General features: G+C 49.0%; 1 protein-coding gene across 1 annotated transcript in view; it reads right to left on the reverse strand.

Annotated features, from left to right (window-relative positions):
• Nucleotides 1-1,541: 1,541 nt before the first annotated feature.
• Nucleotides 1,542-17,391, reverse strand: part of JAM3 (junctional adhesion molecule 3) — a 29,802-nt gene continuing 13,952 nt past the window's right edge. Inside the window, exons 2-9 of the mRNA XM_043451858.1 lie at nucleotides 6,658-6,723; nucleotides 6,093-6,206; nucleotides 5,067-5,219; nucleotides 4,538-4,740; nucleotides 4,026-4,125; nucleotides 2,815-2,944; nucleotides 2,677-2,731; nucleotides 1,542-2,422 (exon numbers count right to left, since the gene is read on the reverse strand). Coding sequence (XP_043307793.1) covers nucleotides 2,387-2,422; nucleotides 2,677-2,731; nucleotides 2,815-2,944; nucleotides 4,026-4,125; nucleotides 4,538-4,740; nucleotides 5,067-5,219; nucleotides 6,093-6,206; nucleotides 6,658-6,723 — 857 coding nt within the window. The 3' untranslated portion in view covers nucleotides 1,542-2,386. The remainder of the gene's footprint in view (nucleotides 2,423-2,676; nucleotides 2,732-2,814; nucleotides 2,945-4,025; nucleotides 4,126-4,537; nucleotides 4,741-5,066; nucleotides 5,220-6,092; nucleotides 6,207-6,657; nucleotides 6,724-17,391) is intronic.

Below are 17,391 nucleotides of genomic sequence, written 5' to 3' on the forward strand. Positions count from 1 at the left end.
CCGAGGCCACAGCGGCAGGTGTGGCCTCCAGGCTCCTGCCACGTTTACATCATAAAATCTCCCGAGGCTCCTTTTCTGTCTGCATGTCTGCAGTGACGGGCAGCAACCTCCCTGACCCACACTCACTCCCCTCTCCTCTGTCAGGGCCAGGGCACAGGGCAGTGGGGTGGAGGTTTTAGGGTCCAAGAAGGTTACCCCGTCACCGGAGCTGCCCCCAGGACAGAGGGCGCCTCCCTCTCCACCGAGAGGAGCTGAGAAGGAAGGGTCCTCTCAGGTCTGCGCTTTCAGGTCACAAACTCAGAGAAGACGCTACCCCAGCAAGATGAGGGGCTGCCTCCGCTGCTGCAGTTCTCGTGGCAGAGTGTCCACACCATTTAGGAAAGAAATGTCAACACAGTCTTAGTGTTCAATTAAAAAAACCCAAAGTATAAAAAATTACGACACTGAATGTTTAACCTCATGATGACTATGTTCTTCTTCGTGAAAACTGTCTGGTGACACAGAGGAGCAGGGGCATCCTTCTGCGAAGCTCCTGCTCCAAACGGCTTCACGTCGGGAGTTAACGCAGCGGCGTGTCTGAGGCTGGGAATGCCTGCTCGCAAGCAACAAAGGCCTCTGGATGGTGTTCCTGATGCCCCTCGAAGCAGGCAGCGGGTTGGGTAGACAAAGACTTCATTACAATCAGGAAACTGTCTTGGACCCAGGCTCATGCTTTGCCCACCATCAGTCGGGCCGTCGCCTGGCCACCCTTCCTCCCATCATCAGAGGCTGGCCTCACGACCCCGTACAACAGCCTCCTGGGAAGTGAGACGGAACCTGCGCTGTCTTCAAGGCAGAGGGACAGAGGAGGTCGCTGTCTTGAAACAAATGTAAATGTGGTTGACAGGTTTGATTTCAAAACTGCCTTTGGCCCTGGGCAGTCTCATGAACTGCATGAGTAAGTAGTGTATGTGTGTGTAAGTCACTCAGCTGTGTCCAACTTTTTGCGACCCCATGGACTATAGAGTCCAGGGAATTCTCCAGGCCAGAATACTGGAGTGGGTAGCCTTTCCCTTCTCCAGGGCATCTTCCCAACCCAGGGATTGAACCCAGGTCTCCCACACTGTAGGCAGATTCTTTACCAGCTGAGGCACAAGGGAAGCCCGAGTAAGTAGAAGGAATTTAAAGGCCTGACAGCAGGGCTGCTGTGTTTTCTGAGCCACGCGTAGCCAGAGAGCTTGGGCCCAGGGAAGCCAGGCTGGGGGGGCCACACAGGGGCCCTTCCAGCCCCCTTGGCGCTATCCTGGGTGGACCCACATGGCAGGTGAATGGCACCGTCAGAGCTGTTCCGCCCACGGCCCGTGCTGGGGCATCAGGTGGACGAGGAAGGGAGGGCTGGCCTGGAGACTCAGGAGCCAACGCTGCTCCGAACACACGTGTGGCCTGTACACCTGTGTCTCAGGGCCTGGGGTAGGGGTGGGGGTAGGCCCAGGGAAGACGCAGCTGGAAGGTCACCCAGGAGCCCTGTGTCTCTTCTGCACAGACACAAATAGACCGTGAGGTTGCTCAGCTGGAGTTTTCTTAAAGGTTTCCTAAGCCACCAGTGGTGTTTCCAATTGAACAGGAGCAGTTTGGGCTCCTACCTTAAGTTGAACTTTAAAAAAAAAAAAGATACAGTATTTAACGGCGTACAACAACTTATTTACAATTTAAATAGAAATTTTCAATAATCAAAATACATCTCTAGCAAAAATTTAGACTGTAAAATTTTATAAAATAAACACCCATAGAAAAGCAGAACATCATGTCAGTACCATTTCAGATTCAGCACAAGATGAAGGCTCTCCAATGCTGGGACCCTCTGTGGATGAGCAGGGTTCCCACAGCTAAGAAGATCCCTCCTTCTAACAAGCTGTTTACTGTCCTGATCTGGGCTGCTGTTATAAAATGCTGACCCAAAAAGAATCCCCCAGATGGACACCAGGACTATCTTGGCAAAGCCTGGGGATGAAGCGGCCCCAGGGCCAACGTGGAGCCCCATCATTGCAGCCAAGACTCGGGCCATGACCCTGGCTGCCAGCCCTGGACGCTCATGCCAGCGTGGCCCCACCACGGGACAGGTCACCGTGCCTCCCGAGCCCGGGCTGCCCACCTCGAGGCTGGCAGACCCCATGGGGTTGGCTTGGCGAACCCGGCCACTACCTCGCCTTGTGGTGACTTGCCCATCTCCAGGAAAACTCTTTTATTCGTGTAGCTTGTTAAAAAGTAAGAAAGGAGTAGCGGTCAACTTTGGCCAAAACAAAAGCTTTTGTGCGCGTGTCTAGCCCCATCCGGCGCCCCTTGAGGGGCTGCTCCTGGCAGGGTCCCCCGTGGAGGTGTCTGCGTGTGCACACAGCCGCGCCACCATCTAGATCACGAATGAGGACTTGTGTCTGAAGTCGCCCTGAAAGGCCAACGTAGAAGGTTAGAGGGTGGTCAGCAGGTGGAAAAGGAGCCCGACACCACTTCCCTCGATGTGCTCCTGGATGGGAATGCCCGCTAGGCCTGCGGACCGAATGCCCCACGAGCACACTGCCAGGGGGCATGCTGAGGGGCTCGTGTGCTGGACATAACTCAACTTTCTCTCCTAGGGACCCGCTCGGTTTTTGGGGGGATGTCATCTTCCCTGCTGCAGACACCGTCTCCGGGCTTCCTTACCTCCTCATCTGTTCTGATATAGTTAACTCCATCTGGCTTCCCTGGGTTCTTGTAGCTGAAACAGAGCATAGGAGCTGGGTGATGCCTGACCGGCCACAGCAATGCTCAGGGCACGCTGTTCACGTAGGACAGGCTCACCTTTCCCCGTTGCGGTTGTGGCTGATGAAGTAGCCACGTCTATAGGCACAGCAGATGCCCCCTGTGATGAGGGCCAGGACGGTCAGGACGACTAGGACCCCCCCGATGATGCCGCCGATGTTGAGGTCATCTGGAGAAGGGGAGGGGTGAGAAGATGCTCTCCCCCCTCCACCCCTCCCCCGGCCTGGAGCAGCTCTGCCCACAGGCTGTGACACCCTCCTGCTGCCCCATAGCCGCTGCAGCCACGGAGCATGGCCTGCGCTATGGGGAGTAACAAGCCTCTGGGGCAAATCCTAGAGCTTTCTTACTGAGAAACGGTTCCCCTAGAGAGACAGAACTAGGAACCAGAGTCCTAAGGAAGAAAAACCCCTAAATTTCTAGGGCTTCTCTTTGCTGCAGCTTATTTAGCTTCAAGGGTTCATTAAAAGGGCAAATAGAAGGTAAAAACGTGGCCTTGCAGCCACTAGCTGTCCCTCAAGGAGATCCTCAGCTGCACTCTTGTGTTTCAGTGTGGGGCCTGGGGCTGCACCCTTTGTGCAGATAAAAGCACAGTGGAAACCACGCAGGGGTGTATCGACCAACGCTGTCCAGGCTGGGAGCTGCTGCAGTTCTCCCTTGTCTGGTACAGGGTTCTTGATCGTGAGCATGCAGTTACTTAAAGATGCATTTGAATTCTGATTTCATAACGTCAGTTTCCAAGCTCTGTCTCTCGGGTCAGGAACCCTGGGGCACAACCCAGTAATCTTTCTCCTGCCCAAGAGCAGCTCCCCAAATCTGGCAGCAGCTGGGGAGTCCCCTGGGGACCGGCTCCACAGGTGGGGTGGGCCCTGGACCCCGCCCCCCTCCACTGAGCCCTGACAGCCCAGAGGAAGAATCACCCCAACAGCATAAAGTACTGGGGTGAGCCCTAGTTTATGCTTACTACAAAAAGGTCAGACTGGGTAAATTCCTGGAGACCCTACACAACCTTACGTTTCCATGATTCTATCAGTTACCAAAGAAATGGAGTTCAGGATACTTCAGTGAAAGCTGTGGGTTGAGGAGAGAACCTGTGGGTCAGCCCTTCAGAGGGTCCTCCCACCAGACCCAGCAGACTCCGGGGAGCCCGTGCGCCCCACAGAGAGTGGCCAGCACAAAGGGCGCTGAGGTGAGGGCACCAGCAAGCATGACCGTCCCGCCAGCCCCCAGGTCAAGGCTCAGCAGACACTCACACACTTCCATGTCCTGTTCCTCGCAGCGGGCCGAGCCCGCGTCGTTGGATGCGATGCAGTAGTACTGGCCCGAGTCCTCCTTGTGGACGGCACTGAACACCTGCCGGGGGTCGGGAGTGAAGGGAGATCCGGTGACAGGGCTCTTGCACTGTCCCACCTCCCCACCAGGGGCTGGCCCCAAACACGACAGTGTGGTTCAGTCTCGTCCACAACACTGCGAGCAGCCCAAACACACCAGCGATGTCGCAATGTGACCATGTGGCCAGCGAGCAAGGCCCACTGCCTCCCGACTCTGCTCCAGACGGCGCCAGGCAGGGCGCCCTGCAACCCCCTCGGCCACTGTCCCCGCAGCTCTGCCCGCCCTCCTGCACCCACTTACAGGCGTTCCTGTCTATAAAGGGCGGGGGGTGGGGCGATGACGTGAGGGTCTGCAGCTCTGGTCTCCTGTCTGCTCACAGGCGCTCTGCCCACAGCACAGACGCCTACACCGCGCCTCTTCCCAGAGCTCTTACCAGAGTGCCCGTCTCAGGGTTTAAGACGAAAGAGGAGTTTCGGAAGCGGGGGTTGGCCCTGGAGTCTGTGGGCAGCGGCACGTCGTTGCGGTACCAGCTGTAGTGCGGCCGTGGGAAGCCCTCGCCCTCCTGGCAGGACAGGGTGGCCGCCTTGCCCACGGGCACGGCCCGTGGCACTCTGCACACGGGGGCCACCGGCTTCACTGCGGGAGGAGCGTGGGCGGGGGTGAGAACCAGCAGCAAGGCCTGCTTTTACCCGAGCCCACCCAGAATGCTGCTCCACAGCAGGAAACCCAGCCCCCGCGGGGACCCCAGCCTTTACAGTGCCTCTGGCTTGTGAGGGGCGAGGCAGAAGCTCCACTTCCCTCCCTGCCCCCGGCCTATAGCTCTCGAAAGCCCTCCCTGCCCAGCCCCTGTGGGTCCTGCCACACCCACAGGGACGTGGCTCTGGAAAAAAAGGAAGTTGGTCGTTTCCACCAGCAGATGCAGAGCCGAGGGCAAGGGGCCTCCGCCCTGCATGCACCCCCACCTTGCACGGTCAACTCGATGACGATCTCATCGATCTCCTTGCGGTCGTTCCGAGCAACCACCTCGCAGCGGTAAAGGGCCGAGTCTGTCCTGGTCACGTTCCAGATCTTCAGAGACGTCTTCCCCAGCAGCTCTGCACGGTCGGTGAGGTCTCCTGTGGAGAGGAGAGGCACTGAGGGACTCCCTACAGATGCCTGGCTCCCCACAAGGCTTCCCCGTTAAAGGAGAAAACGAGTCGCCCGGCACTAAAAGACAAGGAGCATTCCACAGACAGTGCTGCGATCACAGGGTACCCCCGTGCAACAGCGACCTGTACCTCGACCTTGCAGCCCACACCATACACAACACACACCTTACTGCATGAGCTACAACTCCAACCCTCAGGAGGAAAGAAATGTGAATGACGTGACCTTGGACTAGACAGTGATCTCTCAGATATGACGCCAAAAGCACAAGCTCCCCACAACCCCCGCCCCGCCACACACAGTTATATTGTTCCAAATTGGGAAGGAGTATGTCAAGGCTGTATATTGTCACCCTGCTTATTTAACTTATATGCAGAGTACGTCATGAAGCTCCCTATGCTTCCATGTCTTTGTGCCCCGCCAGCACCCCCGTAAAGAGCTGGACACAACTCTACATCCCCACCCTGCTCTCCTGTGAGGTGTGATCGGTATCCAGGTGTGTGCAGTGGTCACTGCTGTCCCCCTGCTGCTGAAGTCACTGAACTTGTAAAGTCATGGCTCATGATAGGGAAGTGGCCTCGGGGAACGTTCACTAGACACCTCAAAGAGATGGCTGCGTGGGGACTAAAGTCCTCCTGAGGAGGTGATATTTACTGAAGCAGAGAGGCAGCTACAGGGAGGCTCCACCCCTATCCTCACCACTTCTGTATGCTTGAATTCTCCACAGGAAAACAGACAAAAAACCAATCCCGGCTACAGATGTAGGTCCATGCAGAGCCAAGTCTTGGCTGCAAGTGCATGCCTGGGCCTTCTGTACAAAGGGGAGGACCACAGGATCATACCCTGAATCTTGTTGTCGAAAAACACATAGGTGGTTTGTTCATCTTGGATCTTCTTCCATTCAATCCTGGGGTCATTTGTCTGTGAATCCGTAATGATACAAGATAGTTCTACACCTAATGAGAAAGGGGTTAAAAAAAAAAAAAAACTCTCTGTGAACGTGGAACAATTTCAGATTCACCTGTATACCCAGACCCTACGAGCTATGTCTATTTAGGTCTGTGGTGTAGATTAAAGATCCAGTTAGCGCCAGACTCCAAGAGAATTTAATTTTAGCCAGAAAAACAATGAAGATGATTAGCAAAGAGAGTGCATGTCCCCCTCGTCTTGTGCTTCTACGTCAGAATGCTCTTGGCCACGTAAATGCAGACGCTCCAGGGACCAGGTGGTGGCCAGCAGGGAGCCCGCTGAGTTGCCGAAAGCCGCCGAAGCCGAGCCGCGCTGACATGCGCGCACACTGGGGGCTGCCGATGGGCCTCTCGGGCACGCGTGCCCGTGTGCCTGTCTTGCATTAGCCGCCAGACCACCGAGTGATACCCCTTTGCCTCAAGCCTCCCTCGTACTTACTTTCAAATTCCTGAACCACTGGGCTCCGGTTGCTGGATTTGAGATTCACGGCCCTGATTAAGCAGCCTGAGAGGAGAAAGAAAAGTCAAGTCAGAGACGATGGGGCTCTGAAACAGCAGAGAGCCCGCACCTGAGGCCAGATTTTCCTTCATGGAGGCTGCAGTCACTAGCCACAGGGGACAGAAGACATCCTATTCCAAAACCAAGTCTCTTAGGATACGGCAGGGTGACGGCTTTCTCTGTCTGACCTTCCCCGGAAGGAATCCAGAGAAAAGAGGAGAATTTCCAGAGTGCACTCTCTTTCTGGATTTGCTGTTTATTTAACCTGTGGTTCCCAACATTAAAGGCTTTCTCCAGTCTTGAGTAAAATAAGAAAAATAACAACATGGTGATCAAGTTTAGCTGAGTGAAGCTAATGGAAGAAATCAAAACATGCTATTTGCATGGTGATCTCTTTCAAAATTAGCTCCTGACTCTCCATGAGTTTAAACAATGCTGTAATCGGTTATCATGGTTTCAAAATGTCTAAGCTCTAGTGTCAGAACAAAGACACTAGAGCTTTCGGACTTTCCCTCGAAGTATGTATTTGTGAGGGACTGTAAGAGACTATTAGGAAGAGCTACACACCGACAAACTGGACAACCTAGAGGAAATGGACAAATTCTTAAATTCGTACAACTTTCTAAGACTGAATCATGAAGAAAGAAAATCTAAATAGACCAGTCACTTGTAAGGAGATCGAAATGGTAACCAAAACCTCCCCTAACACACAAGTCCAGGACCAGACAGTTTCTCTGGTAAATCCTAACAAACAGTCAATGATTTGATACCTGTGCTTCTTAAATTACCCACAAAATTGAAGAGGAGGGAAGACTGCCTAACTGATTTTTCAAGGTCAATATCACCCCGATACCAAAACCACACAAAGGTAACGCACAAAAAGAATATTACAGGCCAATATCTCTGAGGAACATAGATGCAAAAAATCTCAGTAAAATATTAGCAAACTGAATATAACAATACACTGAAGAGATCACACATCACGAACAAGTGGGATTTATCCAGGGATACAAAAATGGTTCTACTCAATATTAGATATGACTGAGCAATTCCTCCACTCCTGGATATTTATCAGAAGAAAACAAAACATTAACTATAAAAGATATATGCACACCAATGTTCACTGCAGCATTATTTACAGTAGCCAAGATATGGAAACAAACTAAGTGGCCATCAGTGGAAAAATGGAAAAACAGATAAAAGATGTGTGTGGCGGCGGGTATGTGTATGTATAAATGTGAGTGGGATGGAATATTACACAGCCATACAAAGGATGAAATCTAGCCATCTGCAACAACACGGGTGAAACTTGAGTTGTTATTCCAAGTGAAACGTCAGATGGAGAAAGACAAGTACTGTGTGATTTCAGTCACTGGTGAAATAGGAAAAGCAAGCAAAGGAAATGAGAAAATAAATGAACAAACCAAAGGATAATAGACAGATCAAGCAGAGAGAATAATGGTTACAGAGGGGATGGGGACAGGTGTAGGGGTGAGCAGTACAGTGACAGGTGGAAACTAAACTTTTGGTGGTGAGCAGCTGTAGTGGAAACAGAAGTATAATGTACACGTGAAGCTTATATAATGTTATAAATCAATGTTACTGCAATAAAAAATTTTTTAAAGAATTTTATCTTGCTTAGAGTCACTGTTAATCTTTTTATCATCTCCCAGATCCACACGGGCCTTCTTGTCATTCCTCCCTCTGGCCTGGCACCTTCCCAGTAGGATGGCATGGACATTCTGGGTACAGTTACCAGCCAGGCAAGGCTTCACTTCACTGGATTTGCTGTTTATTTAACCTGTGGTTCCCAACATTAAAGGCTTTCTCCAGTCTTGAGTAAAATAAGAAAAATAACAACATGGTGATCAAGTTTAGCTGAGTGAAGCTAATGGAAGAAATCAAAACATGCTATTTGCATGGTGATCTCTTTCAAAATTAGCTCCTGACTCTCCATGAGTTTAAACAATGCTGTAATCGGTTATCATGGTTTCAAAATGTTTTAGCTGATTTTCTTGGGTGAAAAGATAAAGTAGGTACACTGACCACCTATGAAGAGTCCTTCAGCTACTTGGCCTCTAGGAAAATCTGCCATCCCCAGAGAAGGCCTTCCTGTTAACCCTGGGCCTCAGCTGACAACACAGGTAAGAACACGTGGAGACCTGTACTCTGAGCTCCAGGTCACAACCATCCATTCAACAATTCAGAGAGACGGTGGGGCGGGCACAGAGGTGTTTCACTGCACAAGTCACCACCTGGACAACAGTCTTTGCCCCTTGGCTGGGGCGTCAGCTCAGCAGATGCAGAGTAGGAGCCAGAGGGCCAGGTCAGTGTCTAAGTCCCAGTGTCATCTGGTTAGGAGACTGAGCTCCGGAAGGACAAGGACCCCACCCCTCTAGACAGTGGTCTGCAAGGGAAATGGGTGCTCTTCCTGAGAGACCGGGGTGGGCGGGGGCGAGGCTGCCAGATGGAGAATGCGTGTCAGGGTCAGCACGGGGAGGAGTGAGGCCTGGACACGCACCAGCAGCAAGTGTGGGGTCAGGGCTGCTTGCGGCTCGACCATCACTTGCTGAGAAGGAGAACTGAACTGCTGGGGTTTTTCTCAGAACAGGACTGACGCCCAGCCTGCCGAGGAGAGCCAAGCAGGAGGGGTGGGAAGGCCTGGGTGCTGCCGGGGTTTCACCCTGTGGGTTGGCTCCAGCATCCTCTGAATGCACTGCCCCCTCCCAGGTCCCGTCAGGGGCCGGGTGACCATGCGCCCAGCTGGTTCACATCTATGAACACAGAACCAAAACCAGAAGCCAGGAGTTCCAACGCCCAGTCCCTACTTCACTGCTCAAACAGTCCCTTATTTATAGAGAGAGCAACAGCAGGTGACAAGAGGATCTGGGACTGAAGGAAGCCTGAATCAGACCCTGAAGCCCCGCTCACATTCCTCCATTCTGCAGGACCTTCCTTAGCCAAGAGGCGAGGGAAACAGCCTCGAGGAAGCCTCTGAAGGCATGGCATCGGTGTCTCATCTCCAGCAGCTCCCTCTTCCTTCCGGGAAGCCGGGACACTGAATCTGGGGAGCAGAGGAGTGGGCAGGCGGGGAGGAGGCCTCGCTGGGTCCTGCAGCCTCCTGTCCCCGTCCCCCACCACCCGGACGCCTGCATCACTCTCCTCGTCTGGAACAATGCCACAACTCTGAGCAGCAAGTACATATTTCTACTTTGTTTCACAAGACCCCCAGGCTTGGGGGTCTGACGCCAGGCAGGCTGTGGGGGGATTACTTCAGGGCCCCATTTAAAAGCCCACTTCCCACTCTACCTCCTTGGCCCGAGAGCACATACCCCAAATTCTAACTCAACAGGCTGGGAAGGGCCCGGGTCTGCGTCTCTCCAAGCCCCTCATGTCAAGTCAGGGCCAACCCAAGTGCAGAGCCTGGTCCCCAGAAGCACAGGCCTGTTGCTGGGTGTGAGGACTCGGCTTGCTCCCCTTTTGCTTTCTCAAGAATCACTGGCTATAAAGTGCTTCTGGATCCTCAGGCCGAAGGAACTGATAACAATAAAAAAGTCATGGAAAAGCAGACTGTGAGCTGGAACAGCTGCTGAGGTAAGGCCATCTCGGCCGCAGGCAGCCAACTCCGCAGAGGGTGCCCTGCTCTGGTCACTTGCCCAAGAACCCACACCGGTGCCTGTGTCCTGAAGCAGTCTGAGACAGAGGGAAAATGAAACCCCAAAGGCACCACCCAACCCACATTCATACACATCAGGTGGCGAAGTGCAAACTGCCCGTCTTCTCCTCCTATGGAAACAAAACCAATCTGAACAGCAAGACAGGCCTGCTGGCTCCTGGGCCGGGCCAGGCAGGGGCCTTCTTTTTGCCTTCTGAGTGCCTGCAACCATCTAAACTGCAGAGACAGCGCTCAATGAAAAATCACACTGATCTGAGTTTACATTCATTACTGTAAACCAAACAGGGGAAAGAGACTCTGTTAGAAAATGTTTCCACTAAAGCCGGATGCTTGGCTCATTCGGGACTCGCCTGCCTGCGTGTGTCTGTAAAGAGTTATATTTAGCTGCTGACATTCTGTCCAGTCCAGCGAGCGGGCCTGGGGCCGCGCGGGCGCACAGCGGCTCCACTGTGAGCCTCCTCGCAGGTCCCAGGACTCCGGGCTAAATATAAACAGCAGTGCGGGCCCTCCAGTGAGAAGGCTGCACATCCGCCCTTTAAGACCACGCCTGTGTGCCTGCTGAGCAGGGCCTGTCCAAGGAAGAAGGCCTCCCATCACAGCACGTTTTCAACATTGCTTCGGTTCCTTAAGCAAGTTTTACAGGAATCTAAGAGCAGGGTGAAAGGTCCATGTCAGTGATATTTTCCAGACACACAGCAGAGAATCCAGAGTAAAACCATCAGACCCGGGCTCTGATGAGAACATAGGCAGCTGAAGCTCTGGTTAAAGCTGGCCTGTTGTTACTCTGGCTCAACTAAATGGTGATCCAAAGAGACCCTTAAAAATCAAGTAGGAAGAGACCCAACCAAGCATCATGGAGTTCCAAATAAATCTGACTGTGATGGTCCAACTTTCAGCTTGAGAGTGTTTTTGTTTGTGTGTGTGTCTGTGTGTGTGTATATGTGTGCGCACATGCTAAGTTGCTTCAGTTGTGTCTGACTCTTTGCGACCCTATGAACTGTAGCCCCCCAGGTTCCTCTGTCCATGGGATTCTCCAGGCATTCTCCAGGATTCTCTACTCCATGGAGTGGGTTGCCGTTCCCTTCGCCAGGGGATCCTCCCGACCCAGGGATACAACCTGTATTCTTTATGTCTCCTGGATTGGGAGGCCGGTTCTTTACCAGTAGTGCCACCTGTGATTAACATTAAATTGTGGACTTTTAGTGCACTGTCCTCTGTAATGGTAGGGAAGGGGGGGCAGCGCCCATCCAATCAGTCAAGAGGCATGATCAAAAATGCCAGTCACTCAGGCAGGAGCCCTCCTGGTCTCCGGCTTGCAGGCCTTCCCTGCAGAGTTTCAACTCACTAGCCTCCATAATCACATGAGCCAGTTCTTAACAGTAAATCTCTGTATGTGTATAGAACATACATAGGTAAAGGAAATGCATTCTGTTGTAGACACACACACACACACACAGACACACACACACAGACACACACACCCGTTTGCTGCAATTCTCTGGGGGGCCCTGACTCACACCCTGGCCACGGAGCATCTTGTCTTGAATCCCAGGTTTATCGGGAATGGCACGTGTACCCCGTGACTCTAGACAGAGTCTCAGCACCATCACATCCTGCTCCAAGGCTCTGCTAAGCAGCAAGACGTCAGCGAGTAGCTGCTGACGCCAATTCAGATTGCTGTTTCCTTTAACTCATCTCCAGGCAAAAGCCACGGAAGATTCCTGACCACAGGTCCCACTAACCAGGCCAAGTCAGAGCAGATGAAAGTCCATCAAGCAGTAACCTGGAGAGTGTCTGAAGAGCTAATGCCCTGGTGGGAGCCCTCCCCTCACCCTCCCTTCTCAGGCAGAGGGGTTCACACAGTCCAGGGAGCCCTTCCAGGGTCACAGTGGGAGGAGTCCCATCACTAAAGGAAGCTGGGGGGGACAACCTGGTGAGTGGGAGGAGGAATGGCTGGGTCCTATATGTCCCTCAGCATCAAACCACCCAGTAAACCAGAGCCTGGGGGGTCGGCCTCAAAGGGCAGAGGAATGGGGGGCACACCCAGGGTGGGGGTGGAGATGCTGGGGTGGGGAGGTGGAGGGGTCTGTCCACACTGGTTTTAATGCTGCTGGACCTGAGGTGGAAGAACACATTCTATTTCTTCTCTAACACCGGTGTATGAAAACCTTTTTCTACTGATGGCGACTGAGTCATACACATAATAAACAAATTATTATGAAGCAATTTAATTTGCTTTTTCTTATCTTAACAAAGAGTGAAACATTCAATCTACTTATATTTTAAGTTCAGATCAGATTATACATTCAATAAATACAGCCAATGCAAAAAAATAAATATTTTTAATTTTACATTAAAGCTAGTTGTGAGGAGACAGAAACTGGGCAGTATGAGAGAAAAATCAAGAGTTTAGAGACAGAGGCACAGCCAGGACAAAATACATAAAGTTTACTATATAAATACACATAAAAATAAACATAGAAAAAGGGAGAAAGTACAAAACTGTTAAAAAAAAAAAAAGTAGATAGAAGAGGAAATGGAATACAGACCAATAGTCGGCACGAGAGATTGCTGAAACATCTGCAGGGGTGGCCTCGGTCTGATTTTTTTAAACTGGTCTTCACCTGCTCCACTAGGGACAGGAAAATCAGACATGCCTGTCTGGAGAGGAAATTCTTCCCTGGGAAGCCACATCAAAGACACTATCATTCCGGGACAAAAATTGAGTAAAGCCATGGTCGTCTTCACTTGTTTTGCTAACAATTTCAACCTAACAAAACAAGGACTCCAGCTCTGGATGACCTGCACAGTATTTCATGTCAAAAGCTGCTCTGAAGAAACGACTTTAGCATTACATGTTTTATTTTAGTAAAAAAAAAAAAAAAAAAAACCACTACAGGGACCCATGAAATCATTTATTCTAATGAATAACTTCACTTTTAAGAAGAGGTAAGGGGTTGCCTGACAGATGTAACAGGGTGTGGTGCTGTGATGGTGCATCCATGGCCAAGTGTTCACCAAACCCTTCAGAACTGTATGCCACAAAGAGTGAACTTTATATTTCATTAACACTGAAAAGTACGGGGACTTCCCTGGGGCTCCAGTGGTTAAGAACCCATCTTGCAATGCAGGGGGCACAGGCTTGGTCAGTGGTCAGCCCACTGAGATCCCACGTGCCAACTAGAACAACTAGGCCCGTGCACTGCGAATGGAGAGTCCATGCACTGCAATGAAAGCTGCGTGACACATTGAAGACCCAGCGTGCTGCGACTCAGACCCGATGCAGACAAAAATACAGGTACACATATATATGTGTACATATATATCATACAAGATGTCCTGGGAACCAGGATGGAATGCACGCTCTGACAAATGAAACTAACTGTATTACAAGTAAAACAACCTCACTTAAGGGGGAGGGGAAGAAAGGGATTGACAAAAATAACTTTGGAAAATATGTTCTGACTGGATACAACAAGGCTACCAAGAGAAGAACGTTGCACAAACACTGCACTCTAGTTGATAAAGTTACGCCTCACAGCAGTATAGGTGAGCAACTCTGAAAATACTTTACACATATTAACTGGGTTGAACAAATAAACACTATAAAGGCACCATCAATAATGAAAGCCAAATTCCTCACAGTCAGAAAAAAAAGAAGTTATGAATATGCAAGGGGAAGCCAGAAATAGCCCTGTAGCGCTGGATCAGTCAGAGAGGCACTAACACAAACTAATGTTTATTTCATATACACAAGTACAGAAATAAATACAAACATGTGTGCATACATGGGTCGCTATAAACACACACACTTCCTAGCCCCATTTACCAAGAGCCTAGAGTCCTGACACCTCCATAACAAAGAGCACACTCAGTACTCAGATCCTGATTTCTAAATACCATTCCCTGGTGAAGGGAGCTAGAATTCCTTGGAGAAATGGCTAATTCTAAGGCTGGGGTGGGGAAAATATTACAAGATAAGCCTGGAACATCTTGTAGTGCCAGAAAGTGAGGAAGTGTTAAAACAAACAAACAAAAATATCAAAGGACCAGAAGCCAAACTAAAAGAGCTTCCAAAGACTAAAGCTGGAAGATCTGAGCACAAAAAATAAATGACAGACGGTATTACAACACAAAGAATAAAATAAATATCCACAAGTCCATATGATATGCATATGCTAATGAATATGCAAATGGATGGGACAGAGAGAACTTTCTTTATGGAAGAATCCCAACTAATAATGTAGAATGAATGAGGGAAACAGAAAACCATCTTTAGAATAACAGAGTAATAGTTGCTTCAGGCAAGATCCATTGATGGTTGCCAAAATTAGTGGGAAAACTTTAAGGAGAAACAGAACATTTGGACAGTTTCAGAATATCTGATCCCCCAAAAATTTAATAGCTATTGTGGTGGTTTTACATATGAACACAGATTATTTGATATTCTGCCCCGCAGGAGGTGAAGTCTAACACCCCTCTCCTTGAGGCAGGCTGGCTGAACCTCAAACAGTGTTAAGGAGAAATAGTAACTTCACAGGGTAGAAACCCAGAAGCCATCACCTAAACCCAGAGACTCAGGCAGCATTATCAGTGACGTGTCATGGTGATATAAGAAAGGTGCTATACCTCTGTGGTATTCACCCAGCCACCCCCTTAAAATCTATGACACAAGTCTAATCATTAGAAGACATCAGAAAATCTCTGAGGGACATTCTATAAAATATCCAACTGCTACTCTTTCCCTTTTAATTTTAAAAAGTGATTACAGGTTTTTCTATTAGATCCTAGTTTAGGGCTTCCCTGATAGCTCAGCTGGTAAAGAATCTGCCAGCAATGCAGGAGACTCCAGTTTGATTCCTGGGTCAGAAAGATCCTCTGGAGAAGGAATAGGCTACCCACTCCAGCATTCTTGGGCTTCCCTTGTGGCTCAGCTGGTAAAGATCCGCTTGCAATGTGGGAGACCTGGGTTCGATCCTTGGGCTGGGATGATCCCCTGGAGAAGGGAAAGGCTACTCACTCCAGTATCCTGGCCTGGAGAATTCCATGGACTGTATAATTCATGGGGTGCAAAGAGTTGGACACAACTGAGAGACTTTCACTTTTGTTGATATAGACTTCTATTATTTTTCTGTTGACCAATCATGATACAATGGTATTAAGTGAGTAATAGTTATATAATCACAATAACTAAAAGATGTTTATCAGTTTTCACAATCAATAGCCAAACAAAGATAATTACAACTGCAAGCCATAATGGGAATATAATTAACAATATAAAATAATTACATACAACTTGGGGGGGGGGGTCAAGCAGAGTGATGTGGTAAGTGGAAGTGTATAAATGCACGTTTTCATCTACCCAGCCAGTCTATGTCTTTTGGTTGGTGCATTTAATCCATTTACATTTAAGGTAATAATCGATATGTATGATCCCATTACCGTTTTCTTATTTGTTTGGGGTTTATTTTCTGTAGGTCTTTTCCTTCTCTTGTGTTTCCTGCTTAGAGAAGTTCCTTTAGCACTTGTTGTAGTTGGTTTGGTGGTGCTGGATTCTCTTAACTTTTGCTTGTCTGGAAAGCTTTTGATTGCTCCATCAAATCTGAAGGAGAGTCTCGCTGGGTAGAGTATTCTTGGTTTTAGATTCTTCCCTTTCATCACTTTAAATACATCTTGCCATTCCCTTCTGGCTTGTAGAGTTTCTGTTGAGAAATCAGCTAATAGCCTGATAGGAGTTCCCTTGTATGTTATTTGTCATTTTTCCCCTGTTGCTTTTTTAATATTTTATCTGTTTTTAATTTTTGTCAGTCTGATTACCATGTGTTTCAGTGTGTTTCTCCTTGGGTTTATCCTTCTTGGGACTCCTCGGTGCTTCCTGGACTTAGTTGACTACTTCCTTTCCCATGTTTTAGAAGTTTTCAGTGATTGTCTCTTCAAATATTTTCTCAGGTCCATTCTCTCTTCTCCTTCTGGGACCCTTATAATGTGAATGTTGGTATGTTTAATGTTGTCCCAGAGGTCTCTTAGGCTTTCTTTATTTCTTTTCATTCTTTTTTATACCTTCTGTTCTGTGGCAGCGATTTACACCATTCTGTCCCCCAGGTCATTTATCTGTTCTGCCTCAGTTATTCTGCTATTGATTCCTTCTAGTGTATTATTCATCTCAGTTTGTTCTTTAGTTCTTCTATGTCTTCGGTAAACATTTCTTGCATCTTCTCAATCTTTGCCTCCATTCTTTTCCTGAGATCCTGGATCATCTTCACTGTCATTATTCTGAATTATTTTTCTGGAAGGTTGCCTATCTCCACTTAATTCAGTTGTTTTTCTGGGGCTGTATCTTGTCCCTTCATCTGGGACATAACTTTCTGCTTTTTCATTGTGATTAACTTTCTGTAATATGGTTGTTGTTTTAGCTGCTGTGAGACTGTGCTTCTTCTGTCTGCCCTCTGATGGATGAGGGTAAGTAAGGCTTGTGTAAGCTTCTTGATGGAAGGGACTGGCATGGGAAAAACTGGGTCTTGCTCTGGTGGGCAGGGCCTTGCTCAGTAAAGCTTTAATCCAATTATCTGCTGATGTGTGGGTTTGCACTCCATCCCTTGCAGTTGTTTGGCCTGAGGCGACCCAGCTCTGGGGTCTATGATCACTTCTTAAAACCCAGATGCATATCAGAATTATCTTGAAATTTTTTGAAAAATACAAATGCTCAGGTATTGTTTTTTTTCTCCAGAGCTCCAGATTTCTAATGAGCAGTCATGTTTAAAACAACTAGACTATATGATGATCTTTTACTTTTATCTAGTTTGTTTCACTTTTTTTTTTCATATTCAGTGCTCCTATTTCATTTAGTTTATGTTCTCCAATTTATCAATCTCTTCATTTTTTTTTGATGTTTCTTCTCAATTTTTATCAGGTGTAGTATAAAAGCTTTTGTGTATGTATATATATATGTAAATACATATACATGTTTTAGAAAACTTAAGAATTTTTGCCTAACTAAA

Source organism: Cervus canadensis, chromosome 29 (assembly GCF_019320065.1).
Source record: "Cervus canadensis isolate Bull #8, Minnesota chromosome 29, ASM1932006v1, whole genome shotgun sequence".
Taxonomy (NCBI): Eukaryota; Metazoa; Chordata; class Mammalia; order Artiodactyla; family Cervidae; genus Cervus; species Cervus canadensis.